Source organism: Eschrichtius robustus, chromosome 13 (genome assembly GCF_028021215.1).
Source record: "Eschrichtius robustus isolate mEscRob2 chromosome 13, mEscRob2.pri, whole genome shotgun sequence".
Taxonomy (NCBI): domain Eukaryota; kingdom Metazoa; phylum Chordata; class Mammalia; order Artiodactyla; family Eschrichtiidae; genus Eschrichtius; species Eschrichtius robustus.
In genome coordinates, this window is record NC_090836.1 from 2376354 (window position 1) to 2394760 (window position 18407).

The 18407-nt window shown below is 39.1% G+C and overlaps 1 protein-coding gene across 5 annotated transcripts in view; it reads right to left on the minus strand.

Moving 5' to 3' along the window:
- The window catches only part of ERC1 (ELKS/RAB6-interacting/CAST family member 1), a 420180-nt gene that overhangs the window by 309398 nt on the left and 92375 nt on the right, over nt 1-18407 (minus strand). For 2 of the 5 annotated variants that reach the window (XM_068560632.1, XM_068560631.1), the window contains exons 4-7: nt 11008-11082; nt 5640-5795; nt 4312-4404; nt 1130-1297 (exon numbers count right to left, since the gene is read on the minus strand). In XM_068560632.1, the coding sequence (XP_068416733.1) occupies nt 1130-1297; nt 4312-4404; nt 5640-5795; nt 11008-11082 (492 nt within the window). The remainder of the gene's footprint in view (nt 1-1129; nt 1298-4311; nt 4405-5639; nt 5796-11007; nt 11083-18407) is intronic. The other 3 variants (XM_068560633.1, XM_068560635.1, XM_068560636.1) reach the window with 3 other exon arrangements.

Genomic DNA, 18407 nt, shown 5'->3' on the forward strand with positions numbered 1-18407 from the left:
CCCTGGACCTGGTAGCAAGTGGTAAAACTGAAGTTCACACTCAGTAACTGTGACTCCAGAGCCAGAGCCTTATTTACCCCAAAATATCCCTCTGAGGTATCATGATAAAATGAAACGTGATCAAAATAGAAAAAGTATAAGTTGTAAGGAAAATTATAAATACATCATCCATATCTCTCATTTTCAACAAAATCCCAAACTGTAAAAAAATAAAATACTACATGAAACATTTTGGTCATTTTCCCATTCCTCCTCGCTTGAAGATTCTGAACTTCTGGGTCTAAGATGTTTTTATGCATTCTTTTTACTACCCATTCCTTTTTTCATTACACTATGCCTTTATTTATTATCTTGTTATTTAAAAGAAAAGAAAAAATTAATCCATACTATACGTTTCATTTTTCTTCTATACAGCAGAACTGCTTACCTATTCCTACCTAAATTCTCTATTTCATTGAGATCTTTAGAAAATATTTTCCTTAAGACAGTAAATCCAAATAGCATCATCAATTCCTTCTCATTGCAAATATGATAGATTCTCATCTGCCTGGAATTATTTAGTGTGTTCCTACCTCTAATCAAGGCTGGCAGACTACATGATCTTCTAATATTTCTAAAAACGCTAACTTTATTTTCAAACAGGACATGAAGGCACGTGTCTAATCATCTGCAGTTCAAAACAAGATTTATCTCAAACATTTCTAGATTCCACAGTTTGCCTACGTAAAGCTATTCATAATACCGAAAATTAAGGACACTTAATAACCCAACACAGGCTGACCAAGCTCACTCCCATTCATGACTGAAAGATTTACCACGGGTGAAAACAAATGCTTTTACAACTATCGTTTCATTTCATAACATTAGTTTAAAGTCTACTTAGAAGCACAGACTTAGTCAAAGTCTGAAGTATCAAAAACATATATTAACTGCACCGGTTTAATTTGTTAGATACAAGAATAGAAACAAGATGGTTATAGTTTAGTACTATAACTGACCACATGGCTAAAGAATCCATCATAACATTATTCATAGCTCCCGTATCTCAACACAACAAGAAGTGCACAGGTAATACACAAGAAAAGGTGCCAAGGAATGGGCTCCGTGCAAATCCCACAACTCCTTTTACCTCGGTCTGCAGGATGGCGGCCCTCTGCTCCTTAGCAGTCAAGGACTCCTTCAGCACTTCAATGTGTTGCTTGCTGTCTGAGAACTGGTTGGTGAGTGTTTCTAGCTTTGTCTGTAGGGCTAGTAGTTCTGTGTCCTTTCTGGACAGCTCCTGCTTCACCTGACCAATCTAGAGAAGAAGAAAAAGCAGTGTAAGGAAAAAAGAAATAAAAGCACCACCTCTGATCTGGATCTTTGACAGATCCACGTCAAGAAATACAGCATTAACTTTATGACAGGACACAATTCATCTTTTTGCACCATCTAATCTTAGCTGACCACCCCCCCCCCAAAAAAAACAAAGCTTATTCAACTAATAGCAAAATTTCCAGTTTTCATTTATTGTCTCCCCTAAACTTTTGAAATCCATTAGAAAAGGAATGGAAGAAGAAAAATCCCAATTCACTTAGATGACTATGAGACAGCAGTAAGCATCTGAACACGACTAAAGCAGTTTTCATCTTATTAAGTCATAAGAAACTTCAAATCATACAGCAGGATTAGTGTAGACGGAATACAGAAAGAAAAAAGAAACTTCCTACTATTGCTATTTAAACTCAAAAGCTCCACATTTATTTTTTCATTGTTTTTTTTTCATTCTCAAATGAAAGTGTACATAAAGTCCTTCTTAAAAAGCCACTTTAGTGTTATAAGGCATTATAAACATGTGCTTTCTAAAAATTATATAATTTTGAGGAGTTAGGGGTACTGACCTAAAAAATAGATTCCACCTACGAAGTTATATTACCTACAACATGTCATATCAACTAAATGGATAAAAGTATATAACCTAAATAAAGAACGCATAAAATCTCATTCTGTAAGAATCTACATGTGTAATCAAATTTGAATTGCTCTGACAGAGTAATCCATAAATCAACAGGTGCCACTCACTCCCCCATAAATTTTTCTCATCTTAACTTAGAAAACATTTAACATCAAACATCTCCTTTACATTTCTACCGTGCTTCTAAGAATTTTTACTCTTTTATTCTAAATGTAAGCCAAATTAACAGAAATCATATCTGTTTTTACATTGTATCTACTGCCTCAGCAAGGTAGCTATGCCCTAAAATATAGACTCTGGGAAGTATAAATTTGACAAGAAGTCAGTAATCTCAGTACCACTGATGAAACAAAAAATACTTTTTAAAAAGTTGAATGTATCTGAAGTATTTTGACTGTAATAATCTTAGGCATAAGGGACAAAGTTTTTGAGAACAATTTCCCATGAGAAAGTAGGAAATAAATTTTACTGTAATTAAAATTACTTTTAAGGAGCACTAAAACTAAACTTATAATTTACTGTTGTTCTGTTTCATCAGGAAGACAAGCATTTTTCTCATATGCATGAAAGCTCGACTTACAAATAGAATATTCATTCATTCAACAAACATTTCTGTGTGCTCACTGTATGCAAAATACTCGCAGCTGCTAAGGACATCAGCGGAAGATAGCTGTAAACAGCAGCTACTTCCATCCTGTAACACAGATACGTACCCAGGAGCTGCCACGTACTGTAATGGTGTAGCGTCTCTCACGACATCCCTTTACCAACATCCCACCCCTAACAAACAGAATGCACTAAAAACGCACTTGTGGTATGAATGAATGGTCAGGAGAAACGTTCAAAATGTTCTCACCTCATCAGCTAAAGAACTATGGCTTAAAGATTACTCAAATTTCCAGCTACCTCTAGACCACGTGATCAAAAATAAATATAAAATCTCAGTTTCCTCATCATCTGCATTACTAAATAATCCTCAGATAATGCTATACTGACCATAAAGACTGAGAAAAAGAAGAAAATATCCTGAATAGAAGAGTTTAGAAGCACAAATTTTCCTTAAAATTTAGGAGCATAAGGCTTTTGCAGTCAATCCCATGTGAGAATGAACGAGTGTGTCTTCTTGGGTAACCACCTCTCTAAGCCTTGGTTTCCTAATCAGTAAGATGGAGAAAGCAAACCAGTGCCACTGTATTGCGTACAGATTAAACCAAAAAAATGTATAGAATGCTTAGCCTGTTGTTCGACACAAAAAGAAATTAATAATACTAGCTGAGGAAAAAAAAGTTATAGATCAACTTCTCCTCTAGACAATACATGGTTACAACAAACCAAAATGACCCTTTTAGACAAAATATCTCACTTTTCTATCTATACTATAAAGTGGTCCATAAATAGCAAACACACTAAATTAGCACAAGTGATTTTTTTTTTCCTTTAATGCTGCATTCCAGTCTTATCCTACCGTAATTTTCAGAAGCAGTTTTTTTCCTGACACTTGTGAGACAAATGTGTGCACAGCCTAGTATAGGGCAGTGGAGTGCAGAGCTTACCAGAACAGGTTCTGGAACCAAATGGCTTGTGTAAAAATCAAACTCTGCCTCTTACTAACTGTGCTTCCTGAGCACCACTGTGTTACCTCAGCTTCCTTATCCATAAATTGGGTTGAGAATATACCTACCTTAGTAGGTTATAAAATGTTTATAATAAGCACTCAAGTGTTAGCTATTTTATTATAGTCATTTTATCACAGTTTGAAATGGAATTTCAAGTTCTCTAGACAAATGATTGAGCTACTGAATAGATTTAGAGACTTTAAGTTTCATGCTACTTCTAACTGACTAGATAACTAAATAAGCTAATCACTTCTATACATCTGTTCCAGAGAAAGTAAAATTTGTTGCAAAATCACCTATCGGGGACTTAAAGATGATGTCTACATATGAAGGTAAAGCACTTCACTCAGGAAATCAGATTCAAACAAACCCTGGGTGATGGACCTAGAACATCTGCACATTCTTTGTACCTAAGAAAAGAAAGAGACCATTCACATAAATCAACAAGTTTCTGGTTAACAGGAAAGGAGTCGAGAAAAAGCAGCTTTGAAGCACCATCCACACAGTGACAAAGCAACAGTAAAAAACCAGGGACAGGGCTTCCAGAGCACATGAGGGCTCGCTGCACACAGGGTGGCACGTGGGTCAAACCGGCGAACAGGAGTCAGTTAAAGAGCACAGCAGGCTGGTTAGTGCTAGTCCCGGGCAAAGCTGCCGACCACAGAGTGAAAGTGTGAGCACCCAGAGCCAGAGCAGCAGGGTCCCACTGTGGGATCACTGCACGCAAAGGGTAAATCTTACGGCAAAGACCTCGGCCTGAAGACCAGCCGCTCTCTTTTTCAGCTCCTCCCCTTGAGCCTCTTTCGAATTTAGCTCCTCCTTCAGTTGCTCTACCTGTCACGACATTGTTATTCTTTTTCACTCATGTGTCAACTTAGGTCTTCTTATTATCTGCTTTTGAGCCAGAGCAGTAACTGGAAATAACAATAACTCATATAACACAATCAAATCTGTTCCCCTAATTTCCTCTTCAAAGGACCCTAGATGGGCTCACTATTTTCACAGGGTAATGGACTGAAATGTGCTCATCAGCAAATGGGAAGCAGAGATGATATTTCATTTTGTTCTCAAGTTAGAATGATAAATCAAAACTAACAGAAAGTTGGATATGTGAATTTTTAAGTTCTAAAAGTTACATGAAATTGGCCATAGTCACTGATAACAGCTTCTTAAAATAACAGAGGAATATTCTACTGACTTATATGCAGGTATGGGTATCACAGAAAAAAACCAGAAACTGTATCATTAAAGGAACAGTTTTCACTTCTGAGAAATTAGGGAACTAACACAATTGGGATATGGGGGACAGGGGGAGGGGGAGGAACACTTATTTTCTAGCTAATATTTTATAATTGAAATTATGATCTTTAAAACACCACAGACCTGATAAACTGATAACTGTAATAAACTAAATCCTCCAATTTGCCTAAAATAGTCTATAGCATCAAAATAAATGCCTTGGCTCTAAAGAAGGAATACTGTGACTGAGGTTATAATACAGACTGATATGTCTCAGCGATGCCTATCGACTGTACATACACCCCAAGTGCACGTGGGAAACAATAAACCTGATACACATGGGTCTTCTCCAAGGGAGAGCGCAAAGGGCTTTCCTTTAGGGAACTGCGTTTGAAGGGAAAACACAATTTTATTTAAGCCATTTCAGGAAAAAAAAAGGGGAGGCGGATTCAGTCTCTTAGGCTGAATTTGACTTCTAAATTTGTTCACAAGACGTAGAGAACGTGATGTTTCATATAGTGAGAAAAACTCATCTGGATGTAGTCTTACTGATCGCCTCAGAAGTGCTGGTAGACATGAAATGTTAAACTGTGATAATACACACTTAGCCTCATACAAGTAATTTTCTTTTAAGTGAAATTTGAAATAACTATGCAACATCAGTAATTCTGACTTTAATTCTGGGAAAGTTCTATCTGAAAGAATTACGGTACAAGTATTCTCCCCTGAAGCCTGATAAAACAGCGTGAAGTCCATCATCACTAAAGAAGTAGGAACATGCATCAATTTTTCAAACCCCATTTAAAAATTACGGTATCACACACCATTACCTTGTTTTTCATAAATTTAGAATGGCTCCGATAGACCTCCATTTGCTTCATTTCTTCCTCTCGTTCTTCAGTACTCAAAGCCCCGTTCGATTTCAGCATCTGAATCTCCTCTTCCAAGTCTCGGAGCCCACGCTCCATAGAGGAAATTTTTGAATCCTGAGGACAAAGGAAGATTTAGACATTAAAGTATTCGCAAAAAGTCAGAGAGGTTGCACAAGCCTGTCTTTACAGATGTGAAATTTAATAAAGATAAACAAATATGTAGAAATATTGCAACTGGTGCCTTGCTTCTAAAATATATCCTTCATGGCCATATGGTGGAGAGGAGGAGGACTGAGATCTATAGTATGATTTTTCCTCTATCCTTTCCTCTGCACCCTTTTGATTAAAGTTGAGAGTATTAACTAAAGAAGTAGAAGCAATAGAAAACTAGTTAAAGTTTCTAAGTACGGTCAACAAACTTCTAGTGAAAACATCTGTAATATTAACAGTAAAACCTTTTCTAGCTATAATATTTTATCGTTTTACTTGACCCCTAAAAGGCTTATTTCTGCCCCCAAAGGAGTGGGGAAAAGAGTAAGAAGGTTTCAAAGATTTACACAATAATGCGTATAACCGTATCTACAATAATAAAGATCTGATAACCTCCCACTGCAGAAAAACAAAGGGATGAATAATTACGTTAACAGTTACACTTTATCACACAGTGGTCCCGCCTTTTCCAGTTTTACTTTCCGTGGTTCTGCTTTCTGTGGTTTCAGTTACCTGAGGTCAACTGCAGTCAGAAAATATCAAATGGAAAATTCCAGAAAAAAACAATTCAGAAGTTTTAATCTGTGCACCGCTGTTCCAATCAACATGATGAACTCTCACACCATCCCATTCTGTCCCACCGGAACGTGAATCATCCCTTTGTCCAGTGTACCCCCGCCCGTTAGTCACTCACAGCAGCCATCCTGGTTATCAGATGGACAGTCCTGGCATCACAGTGCTTGTGTTCAAGTGACCATTTTTATGTGACAGTATTTTATTTAATACCGTCCCCAAAGCACAAGAGTAGTATGCTGGCAATTCAGATTTGACAAAGAGAAGCCGTAAGGTGCTTCTTTTAAGTGAAAAGGTGGAAGTTCTCGCTAAGAGAAAAAATCATATGCTGAGGTTGCTAAGATCTACAGTCAGAACGAATCTTCCAGCAGTGAAATTGGGATGAAGGAAAAAGAAATTCGTGCTAGTTTTGCTGTTGCACCTCAAACTGCAAAAGTTACGGCTACAGTGCATGACAAGTGCTTAGTTTAGATGAAGAAGGCATTAGATTTGTGCAGTAAGATACTGAGAGAGAGAGAAAATGAGACCTATTCACATAACTTCCATTACAGCACACTGTTATAACTGTTCTATTTTACTATTAATTACGGTTGTTAATCCCTTACACACTGTGCCTAATTTATAAAATTAATCACAGGTATGTATAGGAAAAACACAGCATATATAGGGTTTGGTACCATCTGTGGTTTCAGGCATCCACTGAGGGTCATGGAACCTATGCCCTGCAGATAAGGGGAGGCTACTTACTGCATTAGTAATCTTACTTATTCGCGATACTTCACCATGCATTTCAAATATCTCATAATGATTTCTAAAAAGAAACGTCACTGTCCTTGTAAATCAGCATCACCACGAATATCACCTCCTAGTACAACATCCGTCTATACTCATTTTCTTGGTTTTGTCTGTCACAGTATCTAGTTTATCCCCAGATTACTTTAGATGTCATCAATTACAGAAAAACTCCTACAAAGAATAGATACTTTTACATCTATTGTTGCATATGCTTATTCACCTAAGAAGTAAAGACCTTAAAGAGCATAAATTCAGTATAGCTTTATTTTATTTGGAATTTTAGAGAAACCATTCCTTTAGGAAGAAATTTTGAGACTGACTTCCTCTTTTCACTTTACCTCAAGCCTGTCTTGACTGACTTTCCTTGTTATCTGAGAGTATGCTGATAAGAGTTAAAGGATTTATCATGAGACAATTACAGCTAGCTATTTTTAGGTTCGGGGGAGAGGCGAGGGCTGCACTCCTCTGACTTGCATTGCATTACCTTTAAAAATAACACAACAAAAATTTTCTTTTACAAATCTATTCAAATGAAACTTAATTTGGTTCAAAATTAAACATATTAAATTAACAAAATCAGAGACATTCTAAACCTAAACCAGGATTTTGACTTACTCGTTTAAAACTATCCCGGCCCATGAAGAATAAATAAATAAACGGCTTCAAATGCACTATCTGAAAATCCCAACACAGACAGAGAGGCAGCTCTTGACCAAATCAGACACTCACTATCAAATCATGCACCATAAAATCTGCACCTAAAAAGGGACCATAACTGCAGCTCTGAAAGCCATGAGGCAGAAAAAGAACCTGCCAGGCTACTTTCTGGGATGAGGCCAGAAAATTAACGCCTGGTATGTTGGACTAGTTGTAGCACCGACCAGTACTCAGGCTGGGTTTAAATGAGGACAGCCCTTTCCAAGGAGGTTTCTTACTCCTAGAATGTATAATAACTAAATAAATAAATTCTTTATCATCTTACTACTCTACACTTCCCCAGCCCTGGGTCTCCCATCATTAATCAACCAACCCCACTGAGTCCACTGAAATCCTCTTTTCCTTGTTAAATTTCCCAAATGCTCAACTTTTTTTCAAAAGTTGTCTCCCTGCTCTAAGTAAACCCAGGCTTTCCCAAAGGATATAATTTCCCCGAACGCTCTCCAGTGAAGTTCACTAATCCACCAGCACCACAGAGTGGCAGGGAGAAGTGTGGGCACCCTCCAGGTTCCTCCATGCTGCTCCCATTTAAAGCTCACACTCCTCTTCACTCTCCCTCCACACGGCTGCCATCTAGGGGCTTCCCCGTCACTCCCGCCGCTGAAGAAGCCTTCAGCACCCGGCTGACAATAGATCTCTCCTTCAAATGCCACTCTTGCCATAATCCTAGGATTTCAATGTCCGAATTCCTTGACATCCGTAATGCCAACGCCCTCATCCTCCGGTCCATTTTAGCTATCCAGTTTACAAGACCACATCACCCAGGCCTCTCCTCCCAGGCCTGACACACCGTCACTCACATTAACTGCTGCTCTTGCATCTCACAGAGTCCTCCACCTCCCTAACTTCTACATTTTCTCCCAACCTGTCCATCCATTCTGAATTCTCTTCCTTCCTATCCAGGCTACAGTCCTGGACTCATCATCCCAACTACTCCTTCACCTCCACCCTCAATTCACTTGCATCCCAGTAATTCTGCCATATCTACCCAGCAAAACTCTAACCCTAGAGCAGTCCAGTAATTCCTCCCTGCTCCTCCACTGCTAAAGGGAAAAGAAGAAGTTAGAGAAGGGAGAAGGAAGCAGAGGGAAGAAAGTGGGAGAAAGGAGGAGGGAGAGGAGGAGGAGAGAGAAAAGAATATTACGTCACCTTGAAGACAGCTGGGCTCTTTTATTGTTCACCATCACCTCCTTTCCCATTTCCCCCAAAGACCAGTCTAGGTCTTCATGATCCTCTCAAGCTCATGCCACACTCTCAGCATCTCAGCTACTTCATCTGCAATTTCAACATAACATCCATCTGACCCCACTGGGCCACCAGAATCTCAGTCTCTTGCTTCTTAGCAGAATGGCTGGAGGTTAACACAACTTAAAATAGATCTATTGCCAGTTAAAACCAGTACACTTCCCTGTGCCATCAAAAGGCAAGCAAAATAATTCTGTGAACACAGGTACACTCGTGTGTTTTTAGGTTCCAACAGGGATCAGGAAATAACATGTACAAATAAACTTGTGGGAAATGTGAATATGTAATTAAACCTTTCTAGAGGCTGTTTACAAGATTATGTTCAAGACTATGAATTGTCTAACTATAAAGAACCCAGAATCCACTAGTTTGGTATTTGTTTGGTAAACCCTTTCCCCAGTGAGAATAAAGATGTATACAACAATAAAAACAAAGTTTTAAGAGGAAATCATCTAAATTAAGAGAACCATTCTGATAACCGTACTTGAGAAGCATCTATTTACATAAAACTATTTATATACCAAAAACTAAAGATTCTTGTCACATCAACAAATATTAAATGAAGGCACATGATGCAAAACACTGTGTCAAACTTTTTAGGGGATACAAAGAAGTTAAAAAAAGAGACAGAGAGGGAAGGAGGGGGAGAGGGAGGGGTCCCTATCTGTAAGAGTCTTCTAGCTCTTGCAAGAAAGAATATGTTGTTAATAAAAATAATAATAGCATAGCAGCTAACACTGACTGAATGTTTACTATGTGCCAGGTCCTGTTTAAAGTGTTTTACTTGTTTTAACTAATTTAAACCACAAAAGAACCCATGGGATAGGTACTATTGTTATCACCATTTATCAGTAAAGAAATTAAGGCATGGAGAGGTTAGGTTACTTGTTCTATGTCATACAACTGGTTAAATAAAGCCAGATTTTGAATCCAGGGAACTTAACATAGAAGGCAAGTGCTTAGTCACCAATCACCATAACGTTCGGCCTAAAGATTTCTAACTACTCAGTAACTTAAAGCAGAAGTTTTCAAAGTATAGTCCGTGAAAACCTGGGGGTGCCTCCTAGCCCTTTTGAGAAGTCAAAACTATTTTCATAATAATACTATGACTTTATGTGCCTTTTCCGCTGTGTTAACACGTGCACTAAAGGTATAAAGGACAGGCAAAAGCGCTCGTGCCGCTGGACAACAGCGCCAAACCGTGCTAGCCGTCAGTGTGTTCTTCAGTGTCAGCACTCTCAGACAAAAGAGAAAAATAAGAAAGAACATTTTTAAAACACTGGCTCACTTAGGAATGTCCCTGGTGACTTTTCATATGCTCAGCCCTTGAGTATGTATCTCTGTACCATGCTGTGTGACGACACAGGAAGGGGCCAGGCCCGGCTGCTGCGTCCTGGGTGTGACGCCGCCCCCAGGACAGCACTGGGTGCTCTGTGAGCTGCAAGCTCAATCAGGTACTTTTTTCACGGAACCCTATTCTTAACTCGAGAGAAGAACTGACACACAAACTTGGTATTTGGCGGACATTTTCTTAAAAACAAATGAAATGAGTCATTTTAAGAGAGTAAGGGGCCCCGATATCAAAAGGTTTGAGAACAGCTGACCCCAAGAAATGCTGGACAAGAGGAAACGAAACTGAAGTTCTTTTAATGTGTCATTTTCATTAAGTCTTACTATTTCTTCTCAGTCTACAAAATGAGTGAACTATTATTACATACCACTTTCTTAAACTCACACATTAAAGTGTGAAATGACACATAAGATTCCTTAGGAAGTTCTCACTTACCTTCATTTCGATAACAGTTTGCAGCGCTTTAGTTTTGGCAGAATCGGGGGCATTCTCAAATCTCCGATGCATCTCCTATACAAGAGAAGCAAAAAAGAGAGTAAGTGTCCTCCTTTTCACTCTCATTTTTTCAAGAGGGGAGTGGAGAGGCGAGGGAGTAGTAGTTACATGCAAAGATGACTACCCCGGCCTTGTAAGGCACTCTGATCCACTTTCTGTCTTCCTGACCTTTCCCTGTGGACCAGGGAGCACACAGACTGCATTCAGGCTAAGGGGTACAGGAGGGTCCCCATCTCTGCACACCTGGTTATACACGGTAAGTCACACAGACCCCAGCCACCACAAGAGGTGAAGCTCCGGCACATCCCCAGGTTGTGTGTCACTCTTCCACAGGACTCCAAGACATATCATCAGAACTCCAAACAATCCAAAAAGGGGATTAGAAATAGTCCCTTTTTAAAAGGAGAAATCAGAACTTCCCTGGTGGCGCAGTGGTTAGGAATCTGCCTGCCGATGCAGGGGACATGGGTTCAAGCCCTGGTCCGGGAAGATCCCACATGCCGCAGAGCAACTAAGTCCGTGCACCACAACTAGTGAGCCTGAGCTCTAGAGCCCGTGCGCCACAACTACTGAGCCCTTGCACCACAACTACTGAAGCCTGTGAGCCGAGAGCCCGTGCTCCGCAACAAGAAAGGCCACCGCAATGAGAAGCCCGCACACTGCAAAGAAGACCCAACACAGCCAAAAATAAATAAATTTATTAAAAAAAAAAAAGAAAAAGGAGAAATCAAAGTAGCCACAGTCCACACTGCACAAAACAACTGAAAGCATTTGTGTGGACAACCTCCTTTGCATAGCATCCTCCCCCAGAGCAACAACCACCGGGCGACCTACGGTGGAAATCTCTCTCCAGAGGAGCTACAATCAGAAAAAAAAAGAAGGTAAGACTGCTGAACAAGTTTCCTAAACAGTCAACAGGTAGCAAATGGCAGAAAAACATAGCTATTTTTTTCAATCCAAATGTCAGTGCGTTCAGGATCAGAAAGGAAGGAAGGAGATGGCAGAATATCACAGTTAGGGTCTTCAAGGACCACCCTGAAGTTACCAGACCTCCTCAGGCTATCTTCTTGTCAGATTCTGTGAATGTCTCTGCGTCAGCCAGTACTTCCAGAGTACCCTGGTACGGCCCCTAGTGATGGCAGAGAATACAGATGGATATTTTCCATCTGAACAGTGCTGGTGAAATTCTAGCCCTGCCCTCTGCTCTGCACATTTGACATGTATATAGATGTTTACTAGGTCACTCAAACTTATTTCATCCAAAACAAAACTTGTGATTTTCTCCTCTTTAACCTAGCCCCTCCTCTGAAGACTGATGAGTCTTGCCCATCTCCTTAAATGGCATTACCCTCCCGGTGGTTCAAGCCAAACAGCACAGTGTCTCCTTTCATTCCTCCCACATCTTCACTTCCTACCACCTTCTAGAGCAGGTCCTAATTGTTCCAGCTTCAAAAGATTTCTTGAATTTATCATTTCACTCCACTTCCAGTCTAGTTTAAGCCTAGATTACTACAACAGCCTCGAGTTAAGTTTCCTTTCATTTCCTCTGTCCATTTTAAAGAAAGCAATGGTGTACTCTAGATAAAGCATCAACAAATCATGGCAATAGTCTGTTTTCAATCCTTCAACGAGTTTCCTATTTACTTCTCACCCTCTACAAGGTCAACACAATCTGATCATAACAGACAGAAGACTAGCCCTCCTGTCATAAACTATGTTAAAATTAGACAAAAATGCATAAAGCAACTGTTTTCAGACACTGGAAAACAAGCAGCACAGGAGTATGATCCTTGAGAGAAGAGAAACTAACAAGGTTATGGTCCGGACTTGCTATCCAATATGTGATGCAGGGAGAGGAAGACCAAACAGAAAACAGCAGTCCCGCAGAGCTCAGAAGACAGATCAGTGGGTAAGAGTCCCAAAGACAGGAGAAATGTGCAGAGCAGAATGACACAGAGGAAGAAGCTAGCCAGAAAAGCAGCAGTGTCTGATCTGACAGGGGTCCCCTGGAGTCTTTGACCAAATACTAAGCCTGCATGTACAGGGAAAGGCTCCACAGTGTCAAAGAACAACTACTGGGGACAGAACAACTACCAGAGAGCTATGAGTTGAGCAACTACCTGAACTCACATGGGGCTGGGAAGAATTCAAGCTCCAAAGAGCCAGAGCGGAGAGAACATCAGAGGCACTGAGCAGAGACACCAGAAAGGCCACGTCTTAGGAGTAGAGACAGTCTAGCCCTGGAGGGAAGGCTACCTAGACTAGAAGCCAACAGAGTGTAAAAGCAAGTCTCGTTAAGGATCGAGTTAATCCACAATTAACCCCTGCAAGATAAAACACTTCATTAAGACAGTAAAATGCAGAACACATTAATCCAGGACAAAATCTGAACACATTAGTTCAGGCCATAATCACCTCTCACCTGCATTAAAACAACAAACTCATCAGTTACCCCCCAGCCTCCAGTCTGTCCACACTGGATCTACTCCCTACACTGTAAACAGGTGATAAATTGGGCACACAGATATTTAATAATATGTTTAATAAATGACTGCAAACTTTAAAATGTAACAAAAATAAAATGAATCCTGCTAATTGTAAATAATCATCACCTCTTAATAAAGTCCTCTAACCTACACTTCACATTTTTCACTTAATATTTCTGTATCTACTTGAAATACTAAAACTGCATTTCTTTGAAATATCTCACAATTCAGACCCTGAACTAATTTCATATGACGTCTTTCCCATTACCTACTTCCAAATTAGGGAAATTTCCAAATGCTTTACAGTGAAACTATTACAATTTCATTTTAAACTCTAGCAAGCATATCAGCAATATATAAGGAAAGAAATCCATTTGAATAAAAAAAAATCCTCCTCTGCTAAGGAACTAGGGTGCACTTTAAACCATTCGCAGGCATAAAGCTTTCCTGTTAAGATCTTGTAAAACCTATCAGTCGTAACAGATTTCCATTCAAAGGCCTGCGCATTAAAGCTCATTATGAACACATCCTGCAGTCAGTGGGCTGACCAACTCCCCTTTCCCAGAGAGCACATGAGCCTCTGACTCCTGCACTGTTCATAAAGGGAGAGGACTCTGGGAATAAAAAAGAATGTACCATTCAGACAAATGTAAGAAGTCAAATGTGCTAGTGCTTGCTTTATTTCGCTCTTTTTAGCCTGAAAATTTTCACTCTACACAAATTAAAGAAAGCCCAGAGATTCATACAGGTAGAATTATCTGGATCTTGTTATACTGTCAACTGTGGTACACGGTAGAAAATGTGTTCAGTTCCTCTCACTGATTTAATAAAGAATAATGACTAGAGAAAGAAAACAAACAAGTTAGGAACAAAATTTCTCCGTTGTTAGTAGTTTCTTTCTTTTTAAAAGTAGTCAACATTTACTTACACAACTGAGAGAAAGGAGCATTTGTGACTGAAAAGTAGTACTTATGTCTGAAATTTCTTTCTTTCAAGTTTCAGGTTTTAGCCTCCAGCACCCTTGGTTCAAGGGTAGATGTCCCTTCAGCAGATTTCAATCCTCCACACAAGTTCTGGGCTTACTGTACTCCACACGGAGAAGTGAAGAAGGAACCCTCACTACTCCTCCTGTACCTCAACTCCGCCGTTGTCAGACAGCACTGCACTTTGACCCTTTACCATCTCAAGTAACGGCATGCTTCTGAGAAAATATATCTTCCTGTCAAAATGGAAATGAGGTATAAATGACACACCAAAAAAAAAAAAAGATGAGGAAGGATAACCTGAATCAGTAAGTTATGCGATGCAACTGTTCACACTTTCCAAAATCACTAGGAAAGGGAAAACTAACTAGGGACGCTTTTTCTTTTTTAATTCTTCCTACTCTTTGTCCAAGGTTTCTATTTTTTTTCTATATATGTTTATTTCTCTTTTTTTCCCTCTAACCTCCTCTGCTTTTACCTTACAATTGCCAAAGATACAGACAGGCATTCTTCAGACATGTTAGAGCCAAATTCCTAGCCTAGGACCTAGTTAAAGAATAGGGTTTTTTTTTTTTTTAAACATCTTTATTGGAGTATAATTGCTTTACAATGGTGTGTTAGTTTCTGCTTTATAACAAAGTGAATCAGTTATACATATACATATGTTCCCATATCTCTTCCCTCTTGCGTCTCCCTCCCTCCCACCCTCCCTACCCCACCTCTCTAGGTGGTCACAAAGCACTGAGCTGATCTCCCTGTGCTATGCGGCTGCTTCCCACTAGCTATCTATTTTACGTTTGGTAGTGTATATATGTCCATGCCACTCTCTCACTTTGTCACAGCTTACCCTTCCCCCTCCCCATATCCTCAAGTCCATTCTCTAGTAGGTCTGTGTCTTTATTCACGTCTTGCCCCGGGGTTCTTCATGACCTTTTTTTTTTTTTTTCTTAGATTCCATATATATGTGTTAGCATACGGTATTTGTTTTTCTCTTTCTGACTTACTTCACTCTGTATTACAGACTCTAGGTCCATCCACCTCACTACAAATAACTCAATTTCATTTCTTTTTATGGCTGAGTAATATTCCACTGTATATATGTGCCACATCTTCTTTAGCCATTCATCTGTTGATGGACACTTAGGTTGCTTCCATGTCCTGGCTAGTGTAAACAGAGCTGCAATGAACATTGTGGTACATGACTCTTTTTGAATTATGGTTTCCTCAGGGTATATGCCCAGTAGTGGGATTGCTGGGTTGTATGGTAGTTCTATTTTTAGTTTTTTAAGGAACCTCCATACTGTTCTCCATAGTGGCTGTATCAATTTACATTCCCACCAACAGTGCAAGAGGGTTCCCTTTTCTCCACACCCTCTCCAGCATTTATCGTTTGTAGATTTTTTGATGATGGTCATTTTGACTGGTGTGAGATGATATCTCATTGTAGTTTTGATTTGCATTTCTCTAATGATTAATGATGTTGAGCATTCTTTCATGTGTTTGTTGGCAATCTGTATATCTTCTTTGGAGAAATGTCTATTTAGGTCTTCTGCCCATTTTTGGATTGGGTTGTTTGTTTTTGTGATATTGAGCTGCATGAGCTGCTCGTAAATTTTGGAGATTAATCCTTTGTCAGTTGCTTCGTTTGCAACTATTTTCTCCCATTCTGAGGGTTGTCTTCTCATCTTGTTTATGGTTTCCTTTGCTGTGCAAAAGCTTTTAAGTTTCATTAGGTCCCATTTGTTTATTTTTGTTTTTATTTCCATTTCTCTAGGAGGTGGGTCAAAAAGGATCTTTCTGTGATTTATGTCATAGAGTGTTCTGCCTACGTTTTCCTCTAAGAGTTTGATAGTGTCTGGCCTTACATTTAGGTCTTTAATCCATTTTGAGTTTATTTTTGTGTATGGTGTTAGGCGGTGTTCTAATTTCGTTCTTTTACATGTAGCTGTCCAGTTTTCCCAGCACCACTTATTGAAGAGGCTGTCTTTTCTCCACTGTATATTCTTGCCTCCTTTATCAAAGATAAGGTGACCATATGTGCGTGGGTTTATCTCTGGGCTTTCTATCCTGTTCCATTGATCTATATCTCTGTTTTTGTGCCAGTACCATACTGTCTTGATTACTGTAGCTTTGTAGTATTGTCTGAAGTCAGGGAGCCTGATTCCTCCAGCTCCGTTTTTCGTTCTCAAGATTGCTTTGGCTATTCGGGGTTTTTTGTGTTTCCATACAAATTGTGAAATTTTTTGTTCTAGTTCTGTGAGAAATGCCAGTGGTAGTTTGATAGGGATTGCATTGAATCTGTAGATTAAGAGTAGGGCTTTTAAACCTCAAACACTGCTGCAAATCTTAACATGAAAGCAGTTGTACTAAACAAGGTTTGTTGACTAAAATATTATAGAGACAAAAATTAACATACGTGTAAATGTTTTAAAACAAATTAGTATTTTAATTTCTTTTTTTTTTTTTTTTTTTTGGCCATGTCGTGCATCACGCGGATCTTAGTTCCCCGACCAGGAATCGAACCCGTGGCCCCTGCAGTGGAAGCGCAGAGTCCTAATGACTGGACCGCCAGGGAATTCCCAACAAATTAGTATTTTATTCATCACAATAGGATCTACATTTCAAAAAAACAGGAGCACATATAGAACTGAAATATTTATTCAGCCTATAGACAATGCTTGGTATGCATATGGATAGCCAATCCAAAAATTCCATAGCCAATTCAGGTATGTTCTGCCAACAGACTGAGAACCAAACTTTGGTGTATCACAGAATCACCTGTAAAGCCTGTTAAAACTCCATATGCCTGGCCCCAGGCACTAACCACGTCTTGACTGTAGTTCAGTATGTGTCCAATAGACGTCTTCACGCTTCTATCCATCAAAGGAAAGGCACCCCAGTAAACAATACAAAGTCTAACAATAAGTCACGTAACAATGTAATTTCAGTACAAACAGAAAATACAATGCTTAATTTAATTTTTGTTTTTCTTCTTTGGCTTTTATTTGGGGGAATTATTTACCTGCTATCTACAGAATCATGTTCATAAACAAAATGGAAAACTAATCACAAATGTTCCTGGATATGAATGCCATTTTAATGTTACTGTATTTCATCAAATCTAAGATGCCACTGATTGTAAGGTAAACCACTGTTTAATGTGCTGGAAAGAAAAGAAGGAAATGCCTCCAAATAAACCATGACCCAAGCTTCTATCATTCAGAATTTTTATTTTATACTGATTGCAAGACCCTTTTTTACTTATTTAACCATAAAGTTTTAATCATATATCATTTTGAACTGTTATATAACTTTCTCCATACCAATAACTGTTTCAATGCTGGTTCACAGCATAATATTACTGAAGACATACTGAACAACAGCTAAAGTTAACATGAGAAATAGCAACAACGCTCACAACATTGACTAAAATGAGCAGCTGTTAACTGTTTGTGAGTACACAGGCAAACAAATCAAGCAGGACTGTGGCCTTGCTGACAGAGATTTTAAGATGCCATCAACGATAAGACTTATTAACTCAATTTCATACTGTTGAGATGGGAAAAACTGTGAGTCTTGGAACTGATGAAAACCCGCTTTTTTAAAAGATGGACAATAATCCAATAATAATAAAACCTATGGATATCCCAGTGTTGCCAGCTCTCAATTCTTTCTGACTTTCTTGACACACTAGTGATATAATGCACAATAGCCATTTCAAGTCACCACTCATCCAACCTAGAGTTGTTAAGTTCTTTATTAGACTTCCTTGTTCACTCGTAATTCTCCCTCCCCCATTTATCCTCAACACAGCCAGAGTAGATTTTAAAAGCTAAACTAGATCACTCCCTTGATTAAACATTGGCGCAGT